This window comes from Microcaecilia unicolor, chromosome 10 (assembly GCF_901765095.1).
Source record: "Microcaecilia unicolor chromosome 10, aMicUni1.1, whole genome shotgun sequence".
Taxonomy (NCBI): Eukaryota; Metazoa; Chordata; class Amphibia; order Gymnophiona; family Siphonopidae; genus Microcaecilia; species Microcaecilia unicolor.
The window spans coordinates 86,091,266-86,114,028 of NC_044040.1; the positions used below are offsets into that span (position 1 = coordinate 86,091,266).

At 45.6% G+C, this 22,763-nt stretch overlaps 1 protein-coding gene across 2 annotated transcripts in view; it reads right to left on the reverse strand.

The window, feature by feature from the left end:
- The window catches only part of XPOT (exportin for tRNA), a 645,960-nt gene that overhangs the window by 475,217 nt on the left and 147,980 nt on the right, over nucleotides 1–22,763 (reverse strand). For both annotated transcript variants that reach the window (XM_030215950.1, XM_030215951.1), the window contains one exon: nucleotides 9,637–9,855. In XM_030215950.1, coding sequence (XP_030071810.1) covers nucleotides 9,637–9,855 — 219 coding nt within the window. The remainder of the gene's footprint in view (nucleotides 1–9,636; nucleotides 9,856–22,763) is intronic.

Below are 22,763 nucleotides of genomic sequence, written 5' to 3' on the forward strand. Positions count from 1 at the left end.
GTTATTAGGAGAGTTAGGATATAAATGTAACAGGGAAAAATGTGTTATAGCTCAGTCTACTGTCACCTTTTTAGGACAAAATGTTTCAGCAGAACATAAGGTCATTATACCAGAAGTTATATCTATTTTAAATGAGACTCCGGTACCGCAAACAGTTACCCAGTTACGTGCTGTTTTGGGAATGTTAAATTACTGCAGACAATGGATACCAAATTATACACAAAAAGTAATGAGACTTTATAAACATTTGAAACTGCCCGCAGCCACACCAAAGAATACATTAATTGTATTGGAAGAGCAGGATAAGATAATATTGGCTAAGATTGTGAGGGATTTGTTATCTCCAGGACCTTTAGCAGTAATAGATATCCAATCACCTGTGCATTTGTGGGTAAAAGACATGGGAAATAGTTGGGCAGCTATGATTAATCAAAACAATGAAGTAAATGCACCAGTAGCTTTTTTGTCAGGCTCTTTTAATCATGTGGAGAAGGGAATGAAAGAAATACCAAAGTTACTGACAGCTATAGTGGCTGCAGTAAGTAAATGGAGAGCACAAATGCCTTTTGTTCCTATTGTAATACATACCAACCACACGATTAAAACGCTGTTGAGCCCTAGCCAGACGGCATTGACAGCCACTAGATTTGGAAAATATCAAGCAGTACTTTTAGGACAAGATATAAGAATAATACCATTAACTAAAGAACAGAGAAATAAGATAGATCTGCTTTTTCCTGTCGATCAAGAGGGTGAGATTGATACTATAGAAATCCCTACATTTCATTGTCTTACTTTTGAACCCTTATCTGATGGGTTAATATGGTTTACAGATGGAGCTTGTGAAAGGACTGTTGCAGGCTTTGCCTGCGTGCAGGTAGATAAGAATCTAAGAAAGATAATGCAAGTACAATATAAAACCCCTCCTGACCAGACTGCACAGCATGCTGAACTTTTAGCCGTTATTACGGCCTTACAACACACTGATATGACTCAAAATGTCACTATATATACTGATAGTGGTTACGTTGCAAGTTCACTACAGTATCATATATTAAAATGGCAGCGTAGGGGGATGATAACCAGTGCAGGTAAAAATTTACAACATTACACATATTGGAAATTGCTGTTTGAAATTTTGGCAAGAAGGGAACGTGAAGGTAGAAAAACTGCAGTTGTGTGGACCCCGGCCCACACTGAAAGGCCAACCTTTGAAGCACTAGGTAATGCAATGGCTGATGCAGCAGCAACGGAGGTGGTTAAGCAAAGTGAAAAGATTTTGTATAATACTAGACAGACACAGGAAGGGCCACTTACGAATGTAGATAAGATTGAAATGTGGCAGCCAGAGGGACAGGAAAGTGAAAAATGGTTGAAGAGAGGATGTATGAAATTGGGAAGTGAATGGTTTAATGCAGAAGAAGGATTACCTTGTATGCCAATGAGCCAGGCGATTAAGGTATTGGCTGAGTGGCATGCAACCATGCATTGGAATAAGGAAACAATGAGGCAACAATTTGAGCAAAGATTTTGGACTTTAAAAATTGATAACCTGATTCAACAGGTTGTGCAAAATTGCATGGTATGCAATATTAACATACCTAAACGAGGTCCTAAAATATCACCTGGGACACTTCCAATACCAGAAGGCCCAGCAAAAGAATGGTATATCGATTTCACTGATATGATTGTTCCAGTGCAGGGAAAAAGATATTTGTTAGTTTGGGTGGATGCTTTTTCAAGGTGGATAGAAGCATTTCCATGTAAAAGGGAGACAGCACATGAAGTGGTACAATGCCTGATAACTCATATTATGCCAAGACATGGGTGTCCGTCTAGAATAATTTCTGATAACGGGACACATTTTAATAACAGTGTTTTGAAAGAAATGGAAACGATTATGGGTTTAACACACAGAAAAGTATCAGTGTATCGCCCCACCTCCAATGGTTTGGTGGAGCGCTACAATGGTATTTTAAAAACTAAATTGAGAGTATTACTGAAGGCTTTAAACAAGGAAACAGCAGGTAAACCATATACCTGGCTTGATTTGTTACCATTAGCTTTGATGGTTATAAGGGCCCAACCTAATGGGCGTACTAAATTGACCCCATTCCAAATTCAGACAGGACGTCATTTCTTCCCGATGCAGACAGCAAGTACTGATAGCACAGCTCAGTACTGGCAAAAGCTACAACCTATGTTGAACCTGACAAGTGATATGATCCGAACAAATGTAGCATCACAGGCAGGGACTACTAATGATGTTTGTGCTTTTAAAGTAGGTGACCTAGTACTGCGAAAGAACTTTACACATAAAACATGGAAAGATCCTGTGTATGTAGGGCCTTTTGCTATCACGGCCCTTACTCAGACCACTGCCCGTCTGGAAGGTCATACTTCTTGGATACATTTAGCAGATATTCGACGAATTAATAACATTGAAATGGACAAAGAATAAACAAACATCATGTCCCTAAACATGATGGTATTGGACTGTTGGTGTTTGTTAATGGACAATGAACACATATGAGAATAGACTTGTTACAGTGGCCAAAATGTTGAATTTGACTGATTGTATCATATGTGCCCACATCCTTGTCCTTGCCAGCTATGATGTATGGGACTACAATGATAAAATTGAGTGGGCACCATGACTGTGATCCCAATAATACCGTGTAAGGGATGATGAAAACCTTCATTGGACAAATGAGACTATTTATATTGCTTATGGACAAGTGCCCACAGACATCATGTTGGTGTCTGATTAACAGTATGACAACTGAACACATTCCCCCGATAAAGTGCACTTACACGCAGAATGTTGTAACAACTGATTCAATGAATGTTATGCTTTTAATTTGTGTAATTTTTAATGCCACATTAACTAATGCAATTGGGCATTATCCTTATAATTGTTCTTATATGAAACATAAGAATGACAGTGGTACTTCCCTTTGATGAAACTACACTGTCTGTATTCAAAAGAAATATAAATTTTGTACCCTAGTACAATTGAATCTGTTTAATGCAATATGTATTAGCATGTTTGCAAAGATGTGCCAGGATGCTTTTAAAATAACAATGATAACTGAAATCAAGAATAAATAGAACTTTAATATGTCAGCCAAAAATATTGAAAAAGCGTGCAGAAACTGAATGCCACAAACAAAGGGGGGAGGAAATTTAGAAGGGAGGTAAGGAAACAGACTGGAGCTAAACAGATGTTTGAGTCCTGGAATACCAGGCCTCAAAAGGGAGGATTTGTTGAACAAAGTATGAAGATTTGTTGAATAAAAGTATGAAAAATGCGGAGTGGAAGGCTCCATGATTACAACAAGCTGTTTTAACACTAACCCTCCTGAGGCATGAAAAGAATGTGGGCAACACATTAGCCAAAGGCAGGCTCCAGAAAGTCTGTGGGCTAAAAGGTAGGGGGGGTAATAGAAAGCAGATGTTCTGCACATGATTAACAGTTTGTGGTATTCAGAGACTTGCACAGGAATGTTTATGAGAGAATTAGTCAGAGGCCCGGTATAAACTAGAGGGGACCAAAGAGGTAGTAAGCATTTTTTGAATTTTTCTTTGTCTGTGTATAGCATTTTGATTTGCCTTAAGCCTTGCTGTAAATTGCTTGTGTGTGTAGATATGCTTTGAGTATAGAAATGCTTTCCTGACTACCCCTATTGATGGTAAATCAGCTGTACACCTAAACAAATGAGTAAACCTGTTTATATTAAATATGAAATTCGTCTGGCCTTCTCTACAAAAGTGGCGGCATCCTTTTATACATTACTGTTGGAAACAGGATGCTGGGCTTGATGGGACCTTCGGTCTGTCCCAGTATGGCAATGCAATTACACAAATCCTTTTTATTTTATATTAGCGTGATGTTGTTCACTTGCAGTCCTAAAGACAAGGAGGAAAAGCCTCAAGTGTTATGCAGTGACTCCGTTCTACACAGCTCAACTGTTTTCAATTTTATGGAGATCTTACTCTCATCTTTGGCATAAAAACCTCCTTAAGTTCTTATGTCCTTTTAATATGGATTGACAAAATTACTTCTTTGATTTTTTAAAATGCTTAGTAAACAGAAACTTATCCTGTCTCCGGCGGCTTTAAGATCAGCAACCCACGTGAGTGCCTCTGAAGTTGGACTCACGAGATGTGGGTCATGTTAGATGTGTGAAATTATGGTTGTCATGCAAAAGTTTTTAGATCCACAGTCAGGCAGGAATTTTGTTCTTCGATCAAAGACATCTGAATTCGTGGTTTAATGTATCATATGCCTGTGTAAAAAGCTCTATGTAAGACAAACTTCAAGAAAACTAGCCACAAGGTTGACGGAACATAAGAGCAATATACACATCAAAAAGATTACAGCACCATTGGCAGCACATTGTATTAAAGAAAACCATGAGTTTGAATCTTTGAGATGTGCTGTCTTACAGCAAGTTAATTTAGCATTAGAGGGGGCAAAAGAAACTTGTGCTCCTTCAACAAGAACAAAATGGATAGATACACTGTTTGCAGACAGTGCACCCAGGAGGGCTTAATTCTAGGATTGAGTGGATCCACTTCTGAAGAATGGGGCTTTAATTTTTTCGAAGGCATTCATTGGTGAATTTTCTAAGTCATTTATTGGTCAACTCTTTAAAGCTACTCATTGGCCAGTCCAGACCAGCAGCGTCTGATGTCACTGTATAAGTTAGAGCGCCATGTTTGTGATTAGTACCGGGCAGAAGAGTAGACTGCAGAAGTGAAGTGAGGTGTAGTCAGTAGGTGGACAGTAAGCGTAAGTCGATATTTGAATTTGTATATTCAAAAACATTTCTTGCTATTCTCTCTAGACAGTCATACTGACCATGGACCCTGAAGCAGGACCCAAAACCTTGGCCATTGTTGGCCATGGAAAGAAAATAAGACTGTGCCATTGCAAAGATAAGTTTCTGTTTACTAAGCATTTAAAAAAATAAAAAAAAGTAATTTTGTCAATCCATATTAAAGAGACTATAAGAACTTAAGGAGGCTTTTATGCCAAAGATGAGAGTGAGTGCTCCGTAAAATTGAAAACAGTTGAGCTGTGTAGAATGGAGTCACTGCACAACACTTGAGGCTTTTCCTCCTTGTCTTTAAGACTGCAAGTGAACAAAATCACGCTAATATAAAATTAAAAGGATTTGTGTAATTGATTTGCTAAAGTAGTACTAACATCCTTTTTCGGGCTCTATCAGTGGTTTCCAGTATGGCAATGTACATATGAAGAATGCATCTACAACAAGCCTTCACCTCAGGAGAAAGGCATCAGAGTCTAGTTTGCCGTGTGTTCTAAGCCTGGAGCAGAACTGATGAACCTTGTTGTTGAGTTGAGTAGCAAAAAGATTCACCAAGGGGGTTCCCCACTTTTGGAAGATCTTGAGGGTTACATCCATACTGAGATACTATTTATGCAGTTGCAGAATCCTGCTCAGTCTGTCTGCCAGGCAGTTGTCTTTTCCTGGAAGATATGTGGCTCAAAGATCCATCCCATTCAAGAGGGCCCACTGCCACATCCTGCTGTTTCCTGACACAAGGAGTAGGATCCCATACCCAACCCCCCATCCCGCTTGTTAACATAAAACACTGAAATCTGTTTGAATTACCATAATTTGGTTCTGTAGCTGATCTCTGGAAGTCTTAAGAGCATTCCAAATGGCCCTCAGCTCAAGCAGGTTGATGTGAAGTTCTATTTCCTGATCAAGTTCCATGGGTGTGAAAGTCCATCCACATGAGTTCCCCATCCCAGGTTGGATGCATCCGTTGTTAGCACTTTCTGAGGAGCTAAAATTTGGAATGGAAGTTCCACAGTCAAATTCGTCCGAACTGTCCACCAAAGAAGGGAATGAGTAAGCTCTGGAGGAATTTGGTTAACATCCAATAAGTTGCCAGCTGCCTGAGACCACTAGGAAACTAAGGTTCACTGCGCCTCTCTCAAATGGAGATGTGCCATGGATGTGATGTGCACTGTTGAGGCCATGTGGCCCATCAATCTCAACATCTGCCATGACCTGCCTGCTGCTTCAGACCCATGAGGCCACAGTCAATAAGGTCTCTGCTCATGCTTGCAGAAGAAAAGCCCAAGCCTGCAACATATCGAGCAGGGTTCCAATAAATTCCAATCGCTGGACTGGGAGAAGGTGGAACTTGGGGTAGTTTTATGATGAACTATAGTAGCTCCAATACCCAAATAGTTAAGCACACTGACTCTGTTACCCCTTCCTGAGATGTGCTCTTGACCAGCCAATCGACCAGATAGGGAAACACATACACTCCCAGTCTGCTTAAGTACACTGTAACAACCATTAGACATTTTGTGAACACTCTGGGAGCTGACATGAGGTCATATGGTATGACGCAGTACTGATAGTGTTGTTTCCCTATTCAAAATCTGAGATACCTCCTGTGACTGGGAATTAATGAAACGTGGGTATAGTCATCCTTTAAGTCTAGAGAAGCATAGCCAACTATTTGTCTGAATCATGGGTAGGAGGGTGAACTTTTCTTTGGCCAGCAATTTGTGCAGGGGCCCTTAAGTCTAAGATAGGACGATATTCTCCACCCCCCCCCCCCCCCCCCCCCCCGTTTTCTTGGGCACAAGGAAGTACCTGGAATATATTCCCTTCTTCCCCTGACGGCACAGGTTTGACCACGTTGGCCTATAGAAGGGTAGAGATTTCCTCTACAAGTACCTGTTTGTGCTGAGAGTTGATTGATGACGCTCTCAGTGGACAATTTGGTGGTGGTTGATGCCAATGAAAGGCATAACCCAGACTATCTGAAGAATCCACGGGTTGGAGGATACAAGGGGCCACCTTAGATGCAAAAAATTCAGCCTCCTCCCTACTGGTAGGTCGCTTGGGACAGCTACTTGGAGTGCAGCTATGTTCATCTGGAGCCAATCAAAAGCTCATCCCTTGCTTTGACTGGGGAGCTGGATGGGTCTTTTGGGGATGAAATTAAAGGGCCCAGAAACACTGCCTTAGGACTGTGGGGCAGAGTGGGAAGACGGCTAGTACCTACATCTTTGAGAGTAGTAGGGGTTGCCGCCCAGGCCCACTGGAAAACCTCCATGAGGAGGAGCTGGCAGCTGGAGGGTGCCAAGATAGAGCCTGGAAACTATCTGTATGTTCCTTGATGAGATCAGCAACCTTTTCTAGTTTGTCTCCAAACAATTTGTCCCCTCGGCACGGAACGCCAACTAACCTCTCCTGAACCATTTGTTCCAGGTCAGAAATACACAACCATGAGAGTCTTATGCATCCATAGCAGAAATTCTGGATGCTATCTCAAAACAATCGTATGTGCCCCTGGCCAGATACTTTCTGCACTCCAGCTGCTTCTTGGCCAACTAGCAAAGCTCTGGGGCCTGCTCCTGTGGGAGAGAATCTGCAAGAACTGAGTGTGAGACTGTATGAGGGCAATTAGCTTTGAGGCCCTATAAGCATTCCTCCTAAACGAGTCCAAGCATCTCTACTTGGGGGAGCCAAGGTATGAGTCCTGGAGCTTCTAGCTCGTTTGAGGGCAGACTCACCACCAGGGAATGGTACAGCAGCTGGGATTTGTCAAATGTGGGAGCCTTCTGGATACAGTATTGCGTATCCACCTTCTTTGGTGCCACCTGCACTGAAAGGGGAGATTCCCAGTTCCTTGCCAGTGCATTTTTAAGGATAGGGAGCAATGGGGTATCATGACTGCTTCCTTAGGCAGAGACTTGTAATCCAGGACAGTCAACACCTTCTACCCTGGGCTCTTCCTCCATTTCCAACTTAAAAGGGATGGCTGACGCCATCTCCCTCACAAAACTGGTGTGAGAAAGACCCTCAGGTGGAGATTTTCGTGTCTCGAGGTGAGGAGGGATCCGAGAGAATTCCAAATGATTCCTTCTCTGAGATGTAACGTAAATCTTCCTCTGAATCTCATGAGCGATCCCAGTCAGACTCTTCCCCATAATCATAGTGGGCTTGATGAGTGTCTGCCTCGGCTTAGTGGAAACCTGTCCACGCTTCGAAGAGTACCAAGATACAGCCTTACTCTCTGACTCCAGTGAAGCTTTCTCCCCCAATGTCAAGAGTGGTACCTTATGCATTAATGTCAACGCCCTTCGAGCTGACAGCATTGAGGATGTCTGTAAAGACATTGGAGGAGACTCAGGAGGATGCTGGGGCTGATCCGCAGCTGGTGCAAGTGCCCTCAATGCCTGAGCAGACTGCAGCATCTGCACCAGCTGCTCCCTCAGCTCAGAATCGCTCACCTCAGCAAAGGAAGGCATCGGCAAAAGAGGGAAACCAGTTCAGAAGAAGCCTGAGAAAGTGCTGGTGTTGAACCGGTAGTGGGGACTTGGCTGATTCGAGGCTCGTACACAGTACCTCTTCTAAAAAGGGGGAGCACTCCTCTCAGTGCTAGCACTTTTGGGTCCCAGCGATGCCGATGCCCTAGTGCTCCCAGCACCATGTGTTGAGAAGAATCGATGCTTGTGCTTCTTGGACTTCCCCCGATGACCTGCATCACAGTCCATCAGTGACGATTAGGACAATGCCGAATCCAAGTGTACCTTCGGTCTTGGGTCCGATGCTGACCAGTCCTGGGGTCTGCTATCAGTGCCCAATGTCAAGACAGCTGAGGACCTTCTCAATATCGGTGCGTTCCCAGTGGATTTCAATGCCTGTGCAGCCATAGAGGTCGATGCTTCTGGTGCCGATGTCGATGAACCAGACTTTGAGGAGCCAAAAAGTTTATCCTGCTGAGCCTACCACGCTCTTTGCATCCTTAACTGAATTTTCAAACAAAGAGAGCAAGTATTAGGGAAATGAGGAACCTGATGCACGAGTATGGGTCTGTAATGGAAATCACCCAATTACACTGGGCACACCTCTTGAAGCCATGAGGGTCTTCTGAGACATCGAAAAAAGAATTGAGACCAAATTAAACACTTCAATTTTGACTGACAAAAGGGCAGTGGCCAAATCGAGGTTGGGGCTCTGGCCGAACAAACAGGCCTAGATGATCGCGAAAAAATAAAGAAAACTTGGACCTATACTCGTGTCGAGTGGAAAGGCACCCACATCACCCATCTGTGAGAATACGAAGGTCTGGCTTGTCCTCCGAGTAACTTGTTTACAATAAAATAAGAGAAGAATAAAGGAAAAAGAAAAACAGTAAAGAACCACCTCATGGAACAGAAAGGTCTGTGTGAGATTAGTAGCTTCTTTGGTATTCCAAACAAAGAAAACAAAAATCTATTTACAGGTAATTACCACTAGTTCCCCTCCTCACTACACTAGACACATGCATTCATTAGTGCACTTTTGGTTCACTAACACATATTAATTTTAGTACACACAAAGTTGTTTTTACATGCATTAACCTACAATTTAACAATCAATCTGAATGTATTAAGTTCTAGCATGTGTTAAAAAAAACTATTAAAGAGAATTTTTGGTCCGTGCATTTTCCTATTGTTAATATTACAAAAACATGTAAACATTATGAGTAATCTCTCTTCTCCAAAGGGAAATCTTTTGTTTTCCGTCTGTGAAATATGATTTCCTCTCACCACCATAGAATTAGTGCCCGGTATGCATAAAAGCTTCAGCTTACCTCTGGTGTGTGAACTATATCTCTGTCTACAACCTCTGTATCAATGGCCATTAAGATTCGAAGGTAGAGATCCACTCCTCGAGGATTGAGGCCTACTACTGATAAGATATCAAAAAAAAATTTTGGCCATTTTGTGAGATATTCTGAAACAAACACAAGTGCAAATAGTTGTGCTGCTTTATTGCGAATGAAAGTCTTCTCTGGTTGAGCATTTAGCATCTGTGAAAAGCAAAAGAGTTTAACATTTGAACTTATTCCTTTCTTCTTAGAATCAGAAAAAAAATAAAACTCTCATACAGCTGAACTCTTCTTCCCAGGTTCTAAATATATCTTGAAAATTAAAGAAGTGTTTCAAAACCTCCCACAAGTTTCTTGTTTTATAAATACAGCACCTATCATAGTTTTATGATTTACATACATTCCATTATGCATCACAAAAACAAAATATCGAAAGCTACATACCTGTAGAAGGTATTCTCCGAGGACAGCAGGCTGATTGTTCTCACATATGGGTGACGTCCACGGCAGCCCCTCCAATCGGAGATCTTCACTAGCAAAAGCGTTTGCTAGCCCTCGCGTGCGCATGCACATTGCGCATGCGCGACCGTCTTCCCGCCCGAAGGCGAGAGTGCTCGTCAGTCCAGTAAATAGCAAAGACAAAGACAAGGGAAGACACAACTCCAAAGGGGAGGCGGGCGGGTTGGTGAGAACAATCAGCCTGCTGTACTCAGAGAATACCTTCTACAGGTATGTAGCTTTCGCTTTCTCCGAGGACAAGCAGGCTGCTTGTTCTCACATATGGGTATCCCTAGCCCCCAGGCTCACTCAAAACAACAAACATGGTCAATTGAGCCTCGCAACGGAGAGGACATAACTGAGATTGACCTAAACTTATCCAACTGAGAGTGCAGCCTGGAACAGAATAAAAATGGGCCTAGGGGGGTTGAGTTGGATTCTAAACCCCGAACAGATTCTGTAGCACCGACTGCCCAAACCGACTGTCGCGTCGGGTATTCTGCTGAAGGCAGTAATGCGATGTGAATATGTGGACAGATGACCACGTCGCAGCCTTGCAAATCTCCTCAATAGTGGCTGACTTCAAGTGGGCCACTGACGCTGCCATGGCTCTAACACTATGATCCGTGACATAACCCTCAAGAGTCAGCCCAGCCTGGGCGTAAGCGAAGGAGATGCAATCTGCTAGCCAATTTGAGATGGTGCGTTTCCCGAAAGCCACTCCCCTTCTGTTGGGATCAAAAGAAACAAACATTTGGGCAGACTGTCTGTGCGGCTGTGTCCGCTCCAAGTAGAAGGCCAATGCTTGCTTGCAGTCCAATGTGTGCAGCTGACGTTCAGCAGGGCGGGTATGAGGACTGGAAAAGAATGTTGGCAAGACAATTGACTGGTTCAGATGGAACTCCGACACCACCTTTGGCAAGAACTTAGGGTGAGTGCGGAGGACTACTCTGTTATTTGGTATAAGGAGCATGAGCTACCAAGGCTTGAAGCTCACTGACTCTGCGAGCTGAAGTGACTGCCACCAAGAAAATGACCTTCCAGGTCAAGTACTTCAGATGGCAGGAATCCAGTGCTCAAAAGAAGGTTTTCATCAGCTGGGTGAGAACGACGTTGAGATCCCATGACACTGTAGGAGGTTGATGGGGGGCTTTGACAAAGCAACCTCTCATGAAGCAAACAACTATAGGCTGTCCCGAGATCGGCTTACCTTCCACATGGTAATGGTATACACTAATTGCACTAAGATGAACCCTTACAGAGTTGGTTTTAAGACCAGACTCGGACAAGTGGAGAAGGTATTCAAGCAGGGTCTGTGTAGGACACGAGCGAGGATCTAGGGCCTTGCAGTCACACCAGACGGCAAACCTCCGCCATAAAAAGAAGTAACTCTTCTTAGTGGAATCTTTCCTGGAAGCAAAGCAAGACTCGGGAGACACCCTCGGAGAGACCCAAGGAGGCAAAATCTACGCTCATCAACATCAGGCCGTGAGAGCCAGGGACGGAGGTTGGGGTGCAGAAGCGCCTCCTGTTCTGAGTAATGAGGGTCGGAAAACACTCCAATCTCCACGGTTCTTCCGAGGACAACTCCAGAAGAAGAGGGAAACCATATCTGACGAGGCCAAAAGGTGATGCGATCAGAATCATGGTGCCTCGATCTTGCTTGAGTTTCAACAAAGTCTTCCCCACCAAAGGTAGGGGAGGATAAGCATACAGGAGGGCCCTCCCCCCAATCCAGGAGAAAGGCATCTGACGCTAGGTCTTGCCGTTGGGCCTGAAGTCTGAAACAGAACTGAGGGACTTTGTGATTGGCTCAAGTAGCAAAAAGATCCACCAATGGGGTGCCCCACGCTTGGAAGACCTGTCGTACCATTCTGGAATTGAGCGACCACTCGTGAGGTTGCATGACCCTGCTCAACCTGTCGGCCAGACTGTTTACGCCTGCCAGATATGTGGCCTGAAGAAACATGCCATACCGGCGAGCCCAAAGCCACATTCTGACGGCCTCCTGACACAGTGGACGAGATCCGGTGCCCCCCTGCTTGTTGATGTAATACATGGCAACCTAATTGTCTGTCTGAATTTGAATAATTTGATGGGACAGCCGATCCCTGAAAGCCTTTAGAGTGTTCCAGACCGCTTGCAACTCCAGGAGATTGATCTGTAGACCTTGTTCCTGGAGGGACCAACTCCCTTGGGTGTGAAGCCCATCGACATGAGCTCCCCATCCCAGGAGAGACGCATCCGTCGTCAGCACTTTTTGTGGCTGAGGAATTTGGAAGGGGCGTCCCAGAGTCAGACTGGACCGAATTGTCCACTAATGGAGGGATTGAAGAAAACTCGTGGACAGTCGGACTACATCCTCTAGATCCCCAGAAGCCTGGTACAACTGGGAAGCTAGGGTCCATTGAGCTGATCTCATGTGAAGGCAAGCCATGGGAGTCACATGCACTGTGGAGGCCATATGGCCGAGCAATCTCAACATTTGCTGAGCTGTGATCTGCTGAGACGCCAGCACCCAGGAAATGAGAGACAGAAGATTGTCGGCCCTCACTTCCGGAAGGTCGGCACGAGCCGTCTGAGAGTTCAGCAGAGCTCCTATGAATTCGAGTTTCTGTACTGGAAGAAGGTGGGACTTTGGATAATTTATCACAAACCCTAGTAGTTCCAGGAGTCGAATAGTCATCTGCATGGACTGTAGAGCTCCTGCCTCGGAGGTGTTCTTCACCAGCCAATCGTCGAGATAAGGGAACACATGCACTCCCAGTCTGCGTAGAGACGCCGCCACGACAGCCAGGCATTTTGTAAACACTCCGGGCGCAGAGGCAAGACCAAAGGGTAGCACACAATACTGAAAATGCCGTGTTCCCAGACAGAATCGAAGATACTGTCTGTGAGCTGGCAGTATCAGGATGTGAGTGTAAGCATCCTTTAAGTCCAGAGAGCATAGCCAATTGTTTTCCTGAATCATGGGAAAAACGGTGCCCAGGGAAAGCATCCTGAACTTTTCTCAGACCAGATATTTGTTCAGGGCTCTTAGGTCTAGGATGGGACGCATCCCCCCTGTTTTCTTTTCCACAAGGAAGTACCTGGAATAGAATCCCAGCCCTTCTTGCCCGGTGGCACGGGCTCGACCGCATTGGCGCTGAGAAGGGCGGAGAGTTCCTCGGCAAGTACCTGCTTGTGCTGGAAGCTGAAGGACTGAGCTCCCGGTGGACAATTTGGAGGTTTTGAAATCAAATTGAGGGAGTGTCCCAGCCGGACTATTTGAAGAACCCACTGGTCGGAGGTTATGAGAGGCCACCTTTGGTGAAAAAATTTTAACCTCCCTCTGACCGGCAGATCATCCGGCACTGATACTTGGACTTCGGCTACGCTCTGCTGGAGCCAGTCAAAAGCTCGTCCCTTGCTTTTGCTGGGGAGCTGTTGAGGCCTGTTGAGGCGCACGCTGTTGACGTGAACGAGCGCGCTGGGGTTTAGCCTGAGCAGCAGGCTGGCGGGAGGGAGGATTGTACCTACGCTTACTAGAAGAATCCTTCTAGTCCTTCTTCCCCCATAAAAACGTCTACCAGTTGAGGTAGATGCTGAAGGCGCCCAGTGGGAGAATTTGTCGAAGGCAGTGTACCGCTGGTGGAGTTGTTCTACCACCTATTCGACCTTTTCTCCAAAAATGTTATCCCCCTGGCAAGGAGCATCCGCAATCCGCTGCTGGAGCCTATTCTCCAGGTCGGAGGCACGCAGTCATGAGAGTCTGCGCATCACCACACCTTGAGCAGCAGCCCTGGACGCGACATCAAAAGAATCGTAAACACCCTGGCCAGGAATTTACAACACGCCTGATCACCTGCTGAAAGGCTTGGCCTGCTCAGAAGGGAGCTTGTCCACCAAGTCCGCCAACTGCTGCACATTGTTCCGCATATGAATGCTCATATAGAGCTGGTATGACTGGATTTTGGAAATGAGCATTGCAGAATGGTAGGCCTTCCGCTCAAAAGAATCCAAGGTTCTAGAGTCACGGCCCGGGGGTGCCGAAGCGTACTCCCTAGAACTCTTGACCTTCTTAAGGGCCAGATCCACCACACCAGAGTTCATGGGGCAACTGGGTCCTCATTAACTCTGTGATCCCCATGGATCCGATACTGGGATTTGATTTTCTTGGGAATGTGGGGATTAGATAAGGGCTTCGCCCAGTTCGCCAGCAATGTCTTCTTGAGGACATGATGCATGGGTACAGTGGACGATTCCTTAGGTGGCGAAGGATAGTCCAAAAGTTCAAACATTTGGCTCTTGGCTCATCCTCCATAACCACAGGGAAGGGAATGGCCGTAGACATCTCCCGGACAAAGGCCGCGAAAGACGGACTCTCAGGAGGAAAATGCTGCCTTTCAGGAGAGGAGTAGGATCAGAGGGAAGACCACCAGACTCCTCGTCAGAGAAATGAAGACACTCTGCTTCCCACGAGGCCTCACCCTCGGTGTCAGACACTAGTTCGTGGACTGCAGTCCGAAGCCAGGCCCGTCTCGACTCCATGGAAACATGGCCATGGTGGGCGCGTCGAGAGGAAAACTCCCGCATCGGCAGTGATGAAGCTCCCTCCATCGATGTCGTTGGGGAGTCAGCCTGGGAGGCTGCCGATGCAGGTACTGGGACCGGAGACCTCACGACAGGTGAGGGGCCAGCCGGCCCCTCACTCAACGATACCGGCGGCGCAAGCACCCCCGGTATCGGAGAAGGTCGCAGCAGCTTCTCCAGAATCCCTGAAAGGATGGCCCTGAGTGCTCTCATTAAGAGCAGCTGTCGAGGGAAGCAAGGAGTCCTGGTACCAGCGACGAGCTCAGAATCTGTCCGGGATGCTGTACCCGGGCTGTCCGTGGAGCGCATCGACACCTCCTGTATGGAGGGTGTAGCGGTCCTCCCTGCATCGACGCTTAGGCGGTTGCCAGTGCCACCGGCGACCCAGAGCTCTCGGTACCCGCGTCTAGAAGGCGACCGATGACAATGCTTCTTTGCCTTCGCACGAAGCATGTCACTGGTACCTCCTGGTACCGAAGAGGAGGACGTCAAATCCAAACATCTCCCGTGGGCCGGGTCTGAAAGAGGTCGATCCCAGGGGGCCTGTACCGCAGGAGCCCTAGAGGCAGGTAGAGACCTACTCGAGGGCTCACCGCTACCAGCAGGGGAATGGACAGCCCTCACCTGCACTCCGGAAGAGGAAGCACCCTCCAACGACATTGATACCACCGATGACCTCAGTATCGCAGACGTTGAAGCACTGGCTGATGACCTTGGTACCGCAGACGTCGACACACCTGACAATGACCTTGGTACCGAAGATGTCAAAACACCGGACAAGGCCCTGAACAAAAGGTTCCACTGGGCCAATCTCGCCGCCTGTGTTCTCTTCTTCAACAGAAGACAGAGCGTACAGGCCTGGGGACGATGCCCGGCCCCCAGACACTGAAGACACAAAACATGCCTATCAGTAAGCGAGATAGTCCGGCTGCACTGGATGCACTTTTTGAAGCCGCCGGTAGGCTTCGATGACATGGGCGAAAAAATCACGCCGGCGAAGTCAAAATTCGCGATGATGGCAATGGCACCAAAACAAGTTAGAAAAAACCTGTACAGGCGAACAAAAGGCCGCGACCGGACAACGAAAGAAAACTTAACGGGAAAACACTCGAAATAAAGGAATTTTTTTTTTTTTTGAAAAGACGAAGAACACAACGGAACGAAGATTCAGGACACTTCCGAACGGAAGAATGCGGTGAAAAGACACGAGGGGTCTCCTTGGGGTGCAGACCGACCGAAAAAAACAGCCATCCTGAGCCGCGGAAAAAAGAAGACTGACGAGCATGCTCGCGTTCGGGGCGGGAAGACGGTCGCGCATACGCAATGTGCATGCGCACTCGAGGGCTAGCAAAACGCTTTTGCTAGTGAAGATCTCCGATCGGAGGGGCTGCCGTGGATGTCACCCATATGTGAGAACAAGCAGCCTGCTTGTCCTTGGAGAAATATATATATATATATATATATATACACACATATATAATATATATATATATAAATATATATATATATATATATATATATATATATACATATATAAAAGAAAATTTTGTTTTTGTTAGAGATTTAAGGGCCCTTTTACTAAAGCTTAGCGTGCACTAAATGGTAAGAAGCCCACAGGCATAAAATGGGCTACTTAGAATTTAACACATGCTAATTCTGTTAGCTCACTCTAAGCTTTAGTTAAAAGACACCTCAGAAAACAACAAACATTTGTTTAAGTAAAAGAATGCTCTCTCTAAAACAATAAAGAGAGGGAATTTCTTGTACTGTAAGAAAAGTATAACAGGTAGACTGGATTGACAATTGCTTTTTTTATATTAATACTGATGCAGTGCTTGTATTACACCAACTCCCAAAAATGTTAAAAGCAAATTACAAAATGAACGAATTAAGTGACAAAATTAAAACAGAAACTTTTAAAATAAGTCTTAAGATTTCTCCTCAACAGATTATGGCCCGATATAAAGAAAATTATATATACCGGAGCAAATTTGCTTCATCTATAATTCAGTGGAAGTGTTATAGATGATGTGTTATTGATATGGGATGGTGGAGATGAGTTACTAAATTAATTTCTCTATTACTTGAATGAATGTGATGAAAACATTACATTTACGTCACATGAAGGAGGACACGAGATTGAATTTTTAGCTATCAAAATACATTATAAGGCAGGTACAGTTACGACCAATGTTTTCCACAAACCGACTGACAGGAAAACACTTCTCCATTATAAAAGTCATCACCCTATTTCATTACAAAACAAGATACCTATGGGTCAGTTTATACGTATTCGAAGAATTTGTTCAGAGAAGGATGATTTTGTTGAACAGCAATGGGATATGGGACTTAGATTTAGACAGAGGGGATATCCCCATAAAGTAATACACAGGGCTTTTAAGCAGGCATATAATACCTATCGCCAGTGATTATTTCATAAACCTACAGAGAAAAATTTAGAGCCTAAATTAACATGTCCTGCCGTATGTTTCATCTTCAAAATTGATTAGGCAAATTATTAATAAACACTGGTTGTTGTAGAGTTTAAATCCAAATTTTAAAATTTTACCCTGGTTTTCTTATAAGCGGGTACAAACTTGGAATAAAAATGATCAGTTACCCAGCACCCATATATGTATAATGAAAGGGTCATAGAAAATGTAAAGGATGCAGATATTGTCCCCATGCTATAGAGACTCAGTGGATTTTAATACCAAATTAGCAAAGAGAGGAGAAGTTCTATTTGAATTCAAGGACTAACTGTGATTCATCTTATGTCATATATGCCATTCAATGTCCCTGTGGGCTCTGGTATATAGGACAGGCAACTGAAAAGATTAAATTAAGAATAGTACAACATTTAAGTAACATTAAATTACAAAAGATAGAGACTCCTCTCATAGACCACTGGGTCAAAGAGCAACATATAATGGAAGATTTGAAATCTGTAGTGTTGATACAGTTAATATACAAAATGGAGGTATTATGCAAAAAATGTTTCAGAGAACAACGATTGATCTTTGAGTGGAAGACGGTGAGCCCGCTTGGATTAAATAAAGAAGTGGAGTGGGCAGGTCTGTAAAGCAAGATAGGAAGTAATGCGGATGCACAGCACTGTAGCTCACTTGGCTCTGGGAAAGGAGATAGTAACTACATGCCCACATATACATCCTGCTACACAAGTGCAAAGAACGCAGCCTGCTATAACTCAAGACCTAAATATTTCCTCAGATGAGCTTCTAGGTTGTCAGGAAGAGATAAGGGATACATTTGGGACAAACTGCGTCCTTGTCCTTTTCCAGAATATATAGGAATATATGAGAACATATAAAATCAGAACTTTAGAATGAACAAACAAGAGAAATCTATGAAAAAGAAAAAGTCTCAGATTCAAGATGGCCGCCTGAAGCAAGCTGTGGGAGGATGTCTCTGTGCTCTCTCTATTTGATGGGAAAGAAGCGCAAGGGGAAACAGCAAAGATACTAACCTGTAGCTCGTATTCTCCGAGGACAGCAGGCTGATTGTTCTCACAAGTGGGTCGACGTCCGTGTCGGCCCAGGAAGTGGCAAATTTTTTCAGTAAAAATATAAAACTTTGTCAGAGTCTTCTGGCGCGCGAGCAGCACGCACCGCACATGAGCGAACGACTTCCCGTCCATCGCGAGCATGCCTCCTCAGTTAAATCAAAAAGTATATAAATAAGAAAACAACTCCAAAAGGGAGGTGGACAGGATTGTGAGAACAATCAGCCTGCTGTCCTCGGAGAATACCAGCTACAGGTTAGTTTCTTCGCTTTCTCCGAGGACAAGCTGGCTGCTTGTTCTAACAAGTGGGATATCTCTAGCATCCAGGCTCCAGCATCAAAGGAATCATTTCTTGATAAGCTGGTACACTCAAAACAATGAACATTGGTCAATTGGGCCTCGCAACGGCGAGGACATTACATAGATTGAGCTGAAACCATAAACAACTAACTGAGAGTGCAGCCTGGAACAGAACAAAAATGGGTCTGGGGGGGGTGGAGTTGGATTCTAAACCCCGAACAGATTCTGCAGCAATGACTGCCCAAACCAACTGTCGTGTCGGGTATCCCCCTGAAGGCAGCAGTGAGATGTGAATGTGTGGACTGATGACCATGTTGCAGCCTTGCAAATCTCTTCAATGGAGGCTGACTTTAAGTGAGACACTAACGCAGCCATGGCTCTAACATTGTGACTCTGGTCAGCACAGCTTGGGCTTAAGTGAAGGAAATGTAATCTGTTAGCCAATTAGAGATTGTGCGTTTTCCGATGGCGACTCCCCTCCTGTTGGGATCAAAAGAAACAAACAACTGGGCGGACTGTCTGAAGGGCTTTTTTTGCTCCACGTAAAAGGCCAATGCTCTCTTGCAGTCCAAGGTATGCAAACTGCTTTCGCCAGGGCGGGTATGAGGATGGGGAAAAAGTGTTGGCAAGACAATTGGCTGGTTCAGATGGAACTAAGACACCACCTTTGGCAGGAACTTAGGGTGTGTGCGGAGGACTACTCTGTTGTGATGAAACTTGATATAAAATGCATGCACTACCAAGGCCTGAAGCTCACTGACCCTACAAGCTGAAGTGACACCAAGAAAACGACCTTCCAGGTCAAGTAATTCAGATGGCAGGAATTCAGTGGCTCAAAAGGAGCTTTCATCAGCTGGGTGAGAACAACATTGAGATCCCATGACACTGGTGGAGGTTTGACTGGGGGCTTTCACAAAAGCAAACCTCTCATGAAGCGAACAACTAAAGGCTGTCCAGAGATAGGCTTACCCTCTACACGGCGATAAGCACTAATTGCACTAAGGTGAACTCTTACGGAGTTGGTCTTGAAACCAAACTCTGACAAGTGTAGAAGGTATTCAAGCAGGGTCTGTGTAGAACAAGAAAGAGGATCTAGGGCCTTGCTGTCACACCAGACAGCAAACCTCCTCCATTTGAAAGAGTAACACCTTTTGGTGGAATCTTTTCTGGAAGCAACCAAGACTCGGGAGACACCCTCTGAAAGACCCAAGGAGGCAAATTCTAAGCTCTCAACATCCAGGCCGTAAGAGCCAGAGACTGGAGGTTGAGATGTAGAAGTGACCCCTTGTTCTGAGTGATGAGGGTTGGAAAACAGTCCAATCTCCACGGTTCTTCGGAGGACAACTCCAGAAGAAGAGGGAACCAAATTTGATGCGGCCAGAAGGGTGCAATCAGGATCATGGTTCCACAGTCTTGCTTGAGTTTCAGCAGTCTTCCCTACCAGAGGTATGGGAGGATACACATACAGAAGGCCTGTCCCCCAATGTAGGAGAAAGGCATCTGACGCTAGTCTGTCGTGGGCCTGAAGCCTGGAACAGAACTGAGAAATTGATATGAGTGGCAAAAAGATCCACCGAGGGGGTGCCCCACGCTCGGAAGATCTTGCGGACTATGTCCATGTTCAGTGACCACTCGTGAGGTTGCATTATCCTGCTCAACTGCGTGGCTTGGAGAAACATGCCATGACGGCGAGAACAAAGCCACATCTGGACAGCTTCCTGACACAGAGGGCAAGATCAGGTGCCCCCACCCCCCCCTGCTTTTTGGTGTAAAACATGGCAACCTGATTGTCTGTCTGAATTAAGATTACCTGGTTGGACCGCCGATCTCTGAAAGTCTTTAGAACTTTCCAGGTCGCTCTTAATTCCAGGAGGTTGATCTGCAGACCTTTTTCCTGAGAGTACCAGGCTCCGAGTGTGGAGCCCATCTACATGAGCTCCCCACCCCAGGAGAGATGCATACGTCCTCAGAACTTTTCGTGGTTGAGGGAATGGTCGCCCCATGGTCAAATTGGATTGAATTGTCCACCACTGAAGAGAATTCTAAAAGTCGGTGGACAGTTGGATTACATCCTCTAGATCCCCAGCAGAAATCACTAGGGTCCATTGAGCTGATCTCATATGTAGATGTGCCATGGGCGTTACATGAACTGTGGAGGCCATGTGCCCCAGATGTCTCAACATCTGCCGAGCCATGACCTGCTGAGACGCTCGAACCATGGACACCAGAGACAGAAGGTTGTCCGCCCTTGCCTCGGGGAGATAAGCTTGAGCTGTCTGAGTGTTCAGCAGAGCTCCAATGAATTCCAAATTTTGGACTGGGTTGAGATGGGACTTGGTAGCTCTAGCACCCAAATAGTCATTCGCATGGACTCCAGAGCACCTTCCTTCGAGGTGCTCTTCACCAGCCAATCGTCAAGATAAGGACACACATGCACAGCTAGGCATTTGGTACTACTACTACTATTAAACATTTCTATAGCGCTACTAGACTTACGCAGCGCTGTACAAATTAACATGAAAAGACAGTCCCTGCTCAACAGAGCTTACAATCTAAATTGAACAGACGAACAGACAGCTAGGGGTGGAGAAATTGCAGTGGTAGGGGTGATAAGTGAGGGTGTTGAGTAAGAGAGTCATGGTTAGGAGTGGAAAGCAGTAGCAAAGAGGTGGGCTTTAAGCCTAGACTTGAAGACTTGGTAAACACTCTGGGCGTAGACGCCAGGCCAAAAGGCAGTACAAGGTACTGAAAGTGCTGTGTTCCCTGCCAAAATCGAACACACTTCCTTTGAGCTGGAAGTATCAAGATGTGTGTGTAAGCATCCTTTAAGTCCAAAGAGCATAGCCAATCGTTTTCCTGAATCATGGGAAGAAGGGTGCCTAGGGAAACCATCCTGAACTTTTCTCGGATAAGAAATTTGTTCAGGGCCCTTAGGCCTAGGATGGGACGCTTCCCCCCCTGTTTTCTTTTGCACAAGGAAGTACCTGGAATAAAATCTCAGCCCTTCTTCCCCTGGTGGAATGAGTTTGACCGCTTGAGCCTGTAGAAGGACGGAGAGTTCCTCTACAAGTACCTGCCTGTGCTGGGAGCTGTAGGACTGAGCTCCCGGTGGGCAATTTGGAGGCTTGGATTCCAGATTGAGGGTGTATCCTAACTGGACAATTTGAAGAACCCACCGGTCGGAGGTTATAAGAGGCCACCTTTGGTGAAAAAACATTAACCTCCCTCCAACCGGCAAGTTGTCCGGTACGGACATGTTTACTGAGGCTATGCTGAACTGGAGCCAGTCAAAAGCCCATGCCTTGCTTTTGCTGGGGAACTGCAGTGGCCTTAGGCGCACGCTGTTGACGAGAACGAGCGCACTGGGACTGAGCCTGGGCAGGCTGCCGAGAAGCACGAGTGTACTTACACCTAACATAGGAATAGGGAGCACTCCTCTTCCATCCATAAAACCTCCTAGATGAGGAGGTAGTAGCAGAAGATGCCCAGCGGGAGAGAGAATCCATAGCATCATTGTGCTTCTTGATCTGGTCAACTAAATCCTCTATTTTCTCACCAAAAAGGTTATCCCCCCCGGCAAGGAACATCCGCCATCCGCTGCTGGACCGAATCATCCAGGTCAGAGACATGCAGCCATGAGAGTCTGTACATCACTATACCTTGGGCAGTGATCCTGGATGCTACATGCTGGGCTTGATGGACCTTTGGTCTTTCCCAGTATGGCAATACTTAAGTACTTATGTATCCCTGGCCAGGAATTTTCGACACGCCTTCTGCTGCCTGACCACCTGGCGAAAAGGCTTGGCCTGCTCCGGAGGGACTGCATCAACCAAGCTGGACAGTTGCCTCACCGAGTTCCGCAAGAAGAACTCATGAAGAGCTGGTAAGATTGAATTTTGGTGGCGAGCATAGCGACATGATACGTTTTCCTCCCAAAAGAATCAAGAGTCTTAGCTTCTCTGCCTGGGGGCGCCGAGGCATAGTCCCTAGTACTCTTGGCTCTCTGGAGGGCGGAGTCCACCACCATGGAACTGTGAGGTAACTGAGACCTCATCAATCCAGGTTCACCGTGGATCCGATACTGGGATTAAGTTTTCTTCGGGATCACGCGGCCAGACAGAGGGAACGACCAGTTCCGTATAAGGACTTCCTTCAGTACCTTATGAGGACTCTGAAAGAACTACCTTAATTGTTTCTTTTATTTTTGAACAGGATT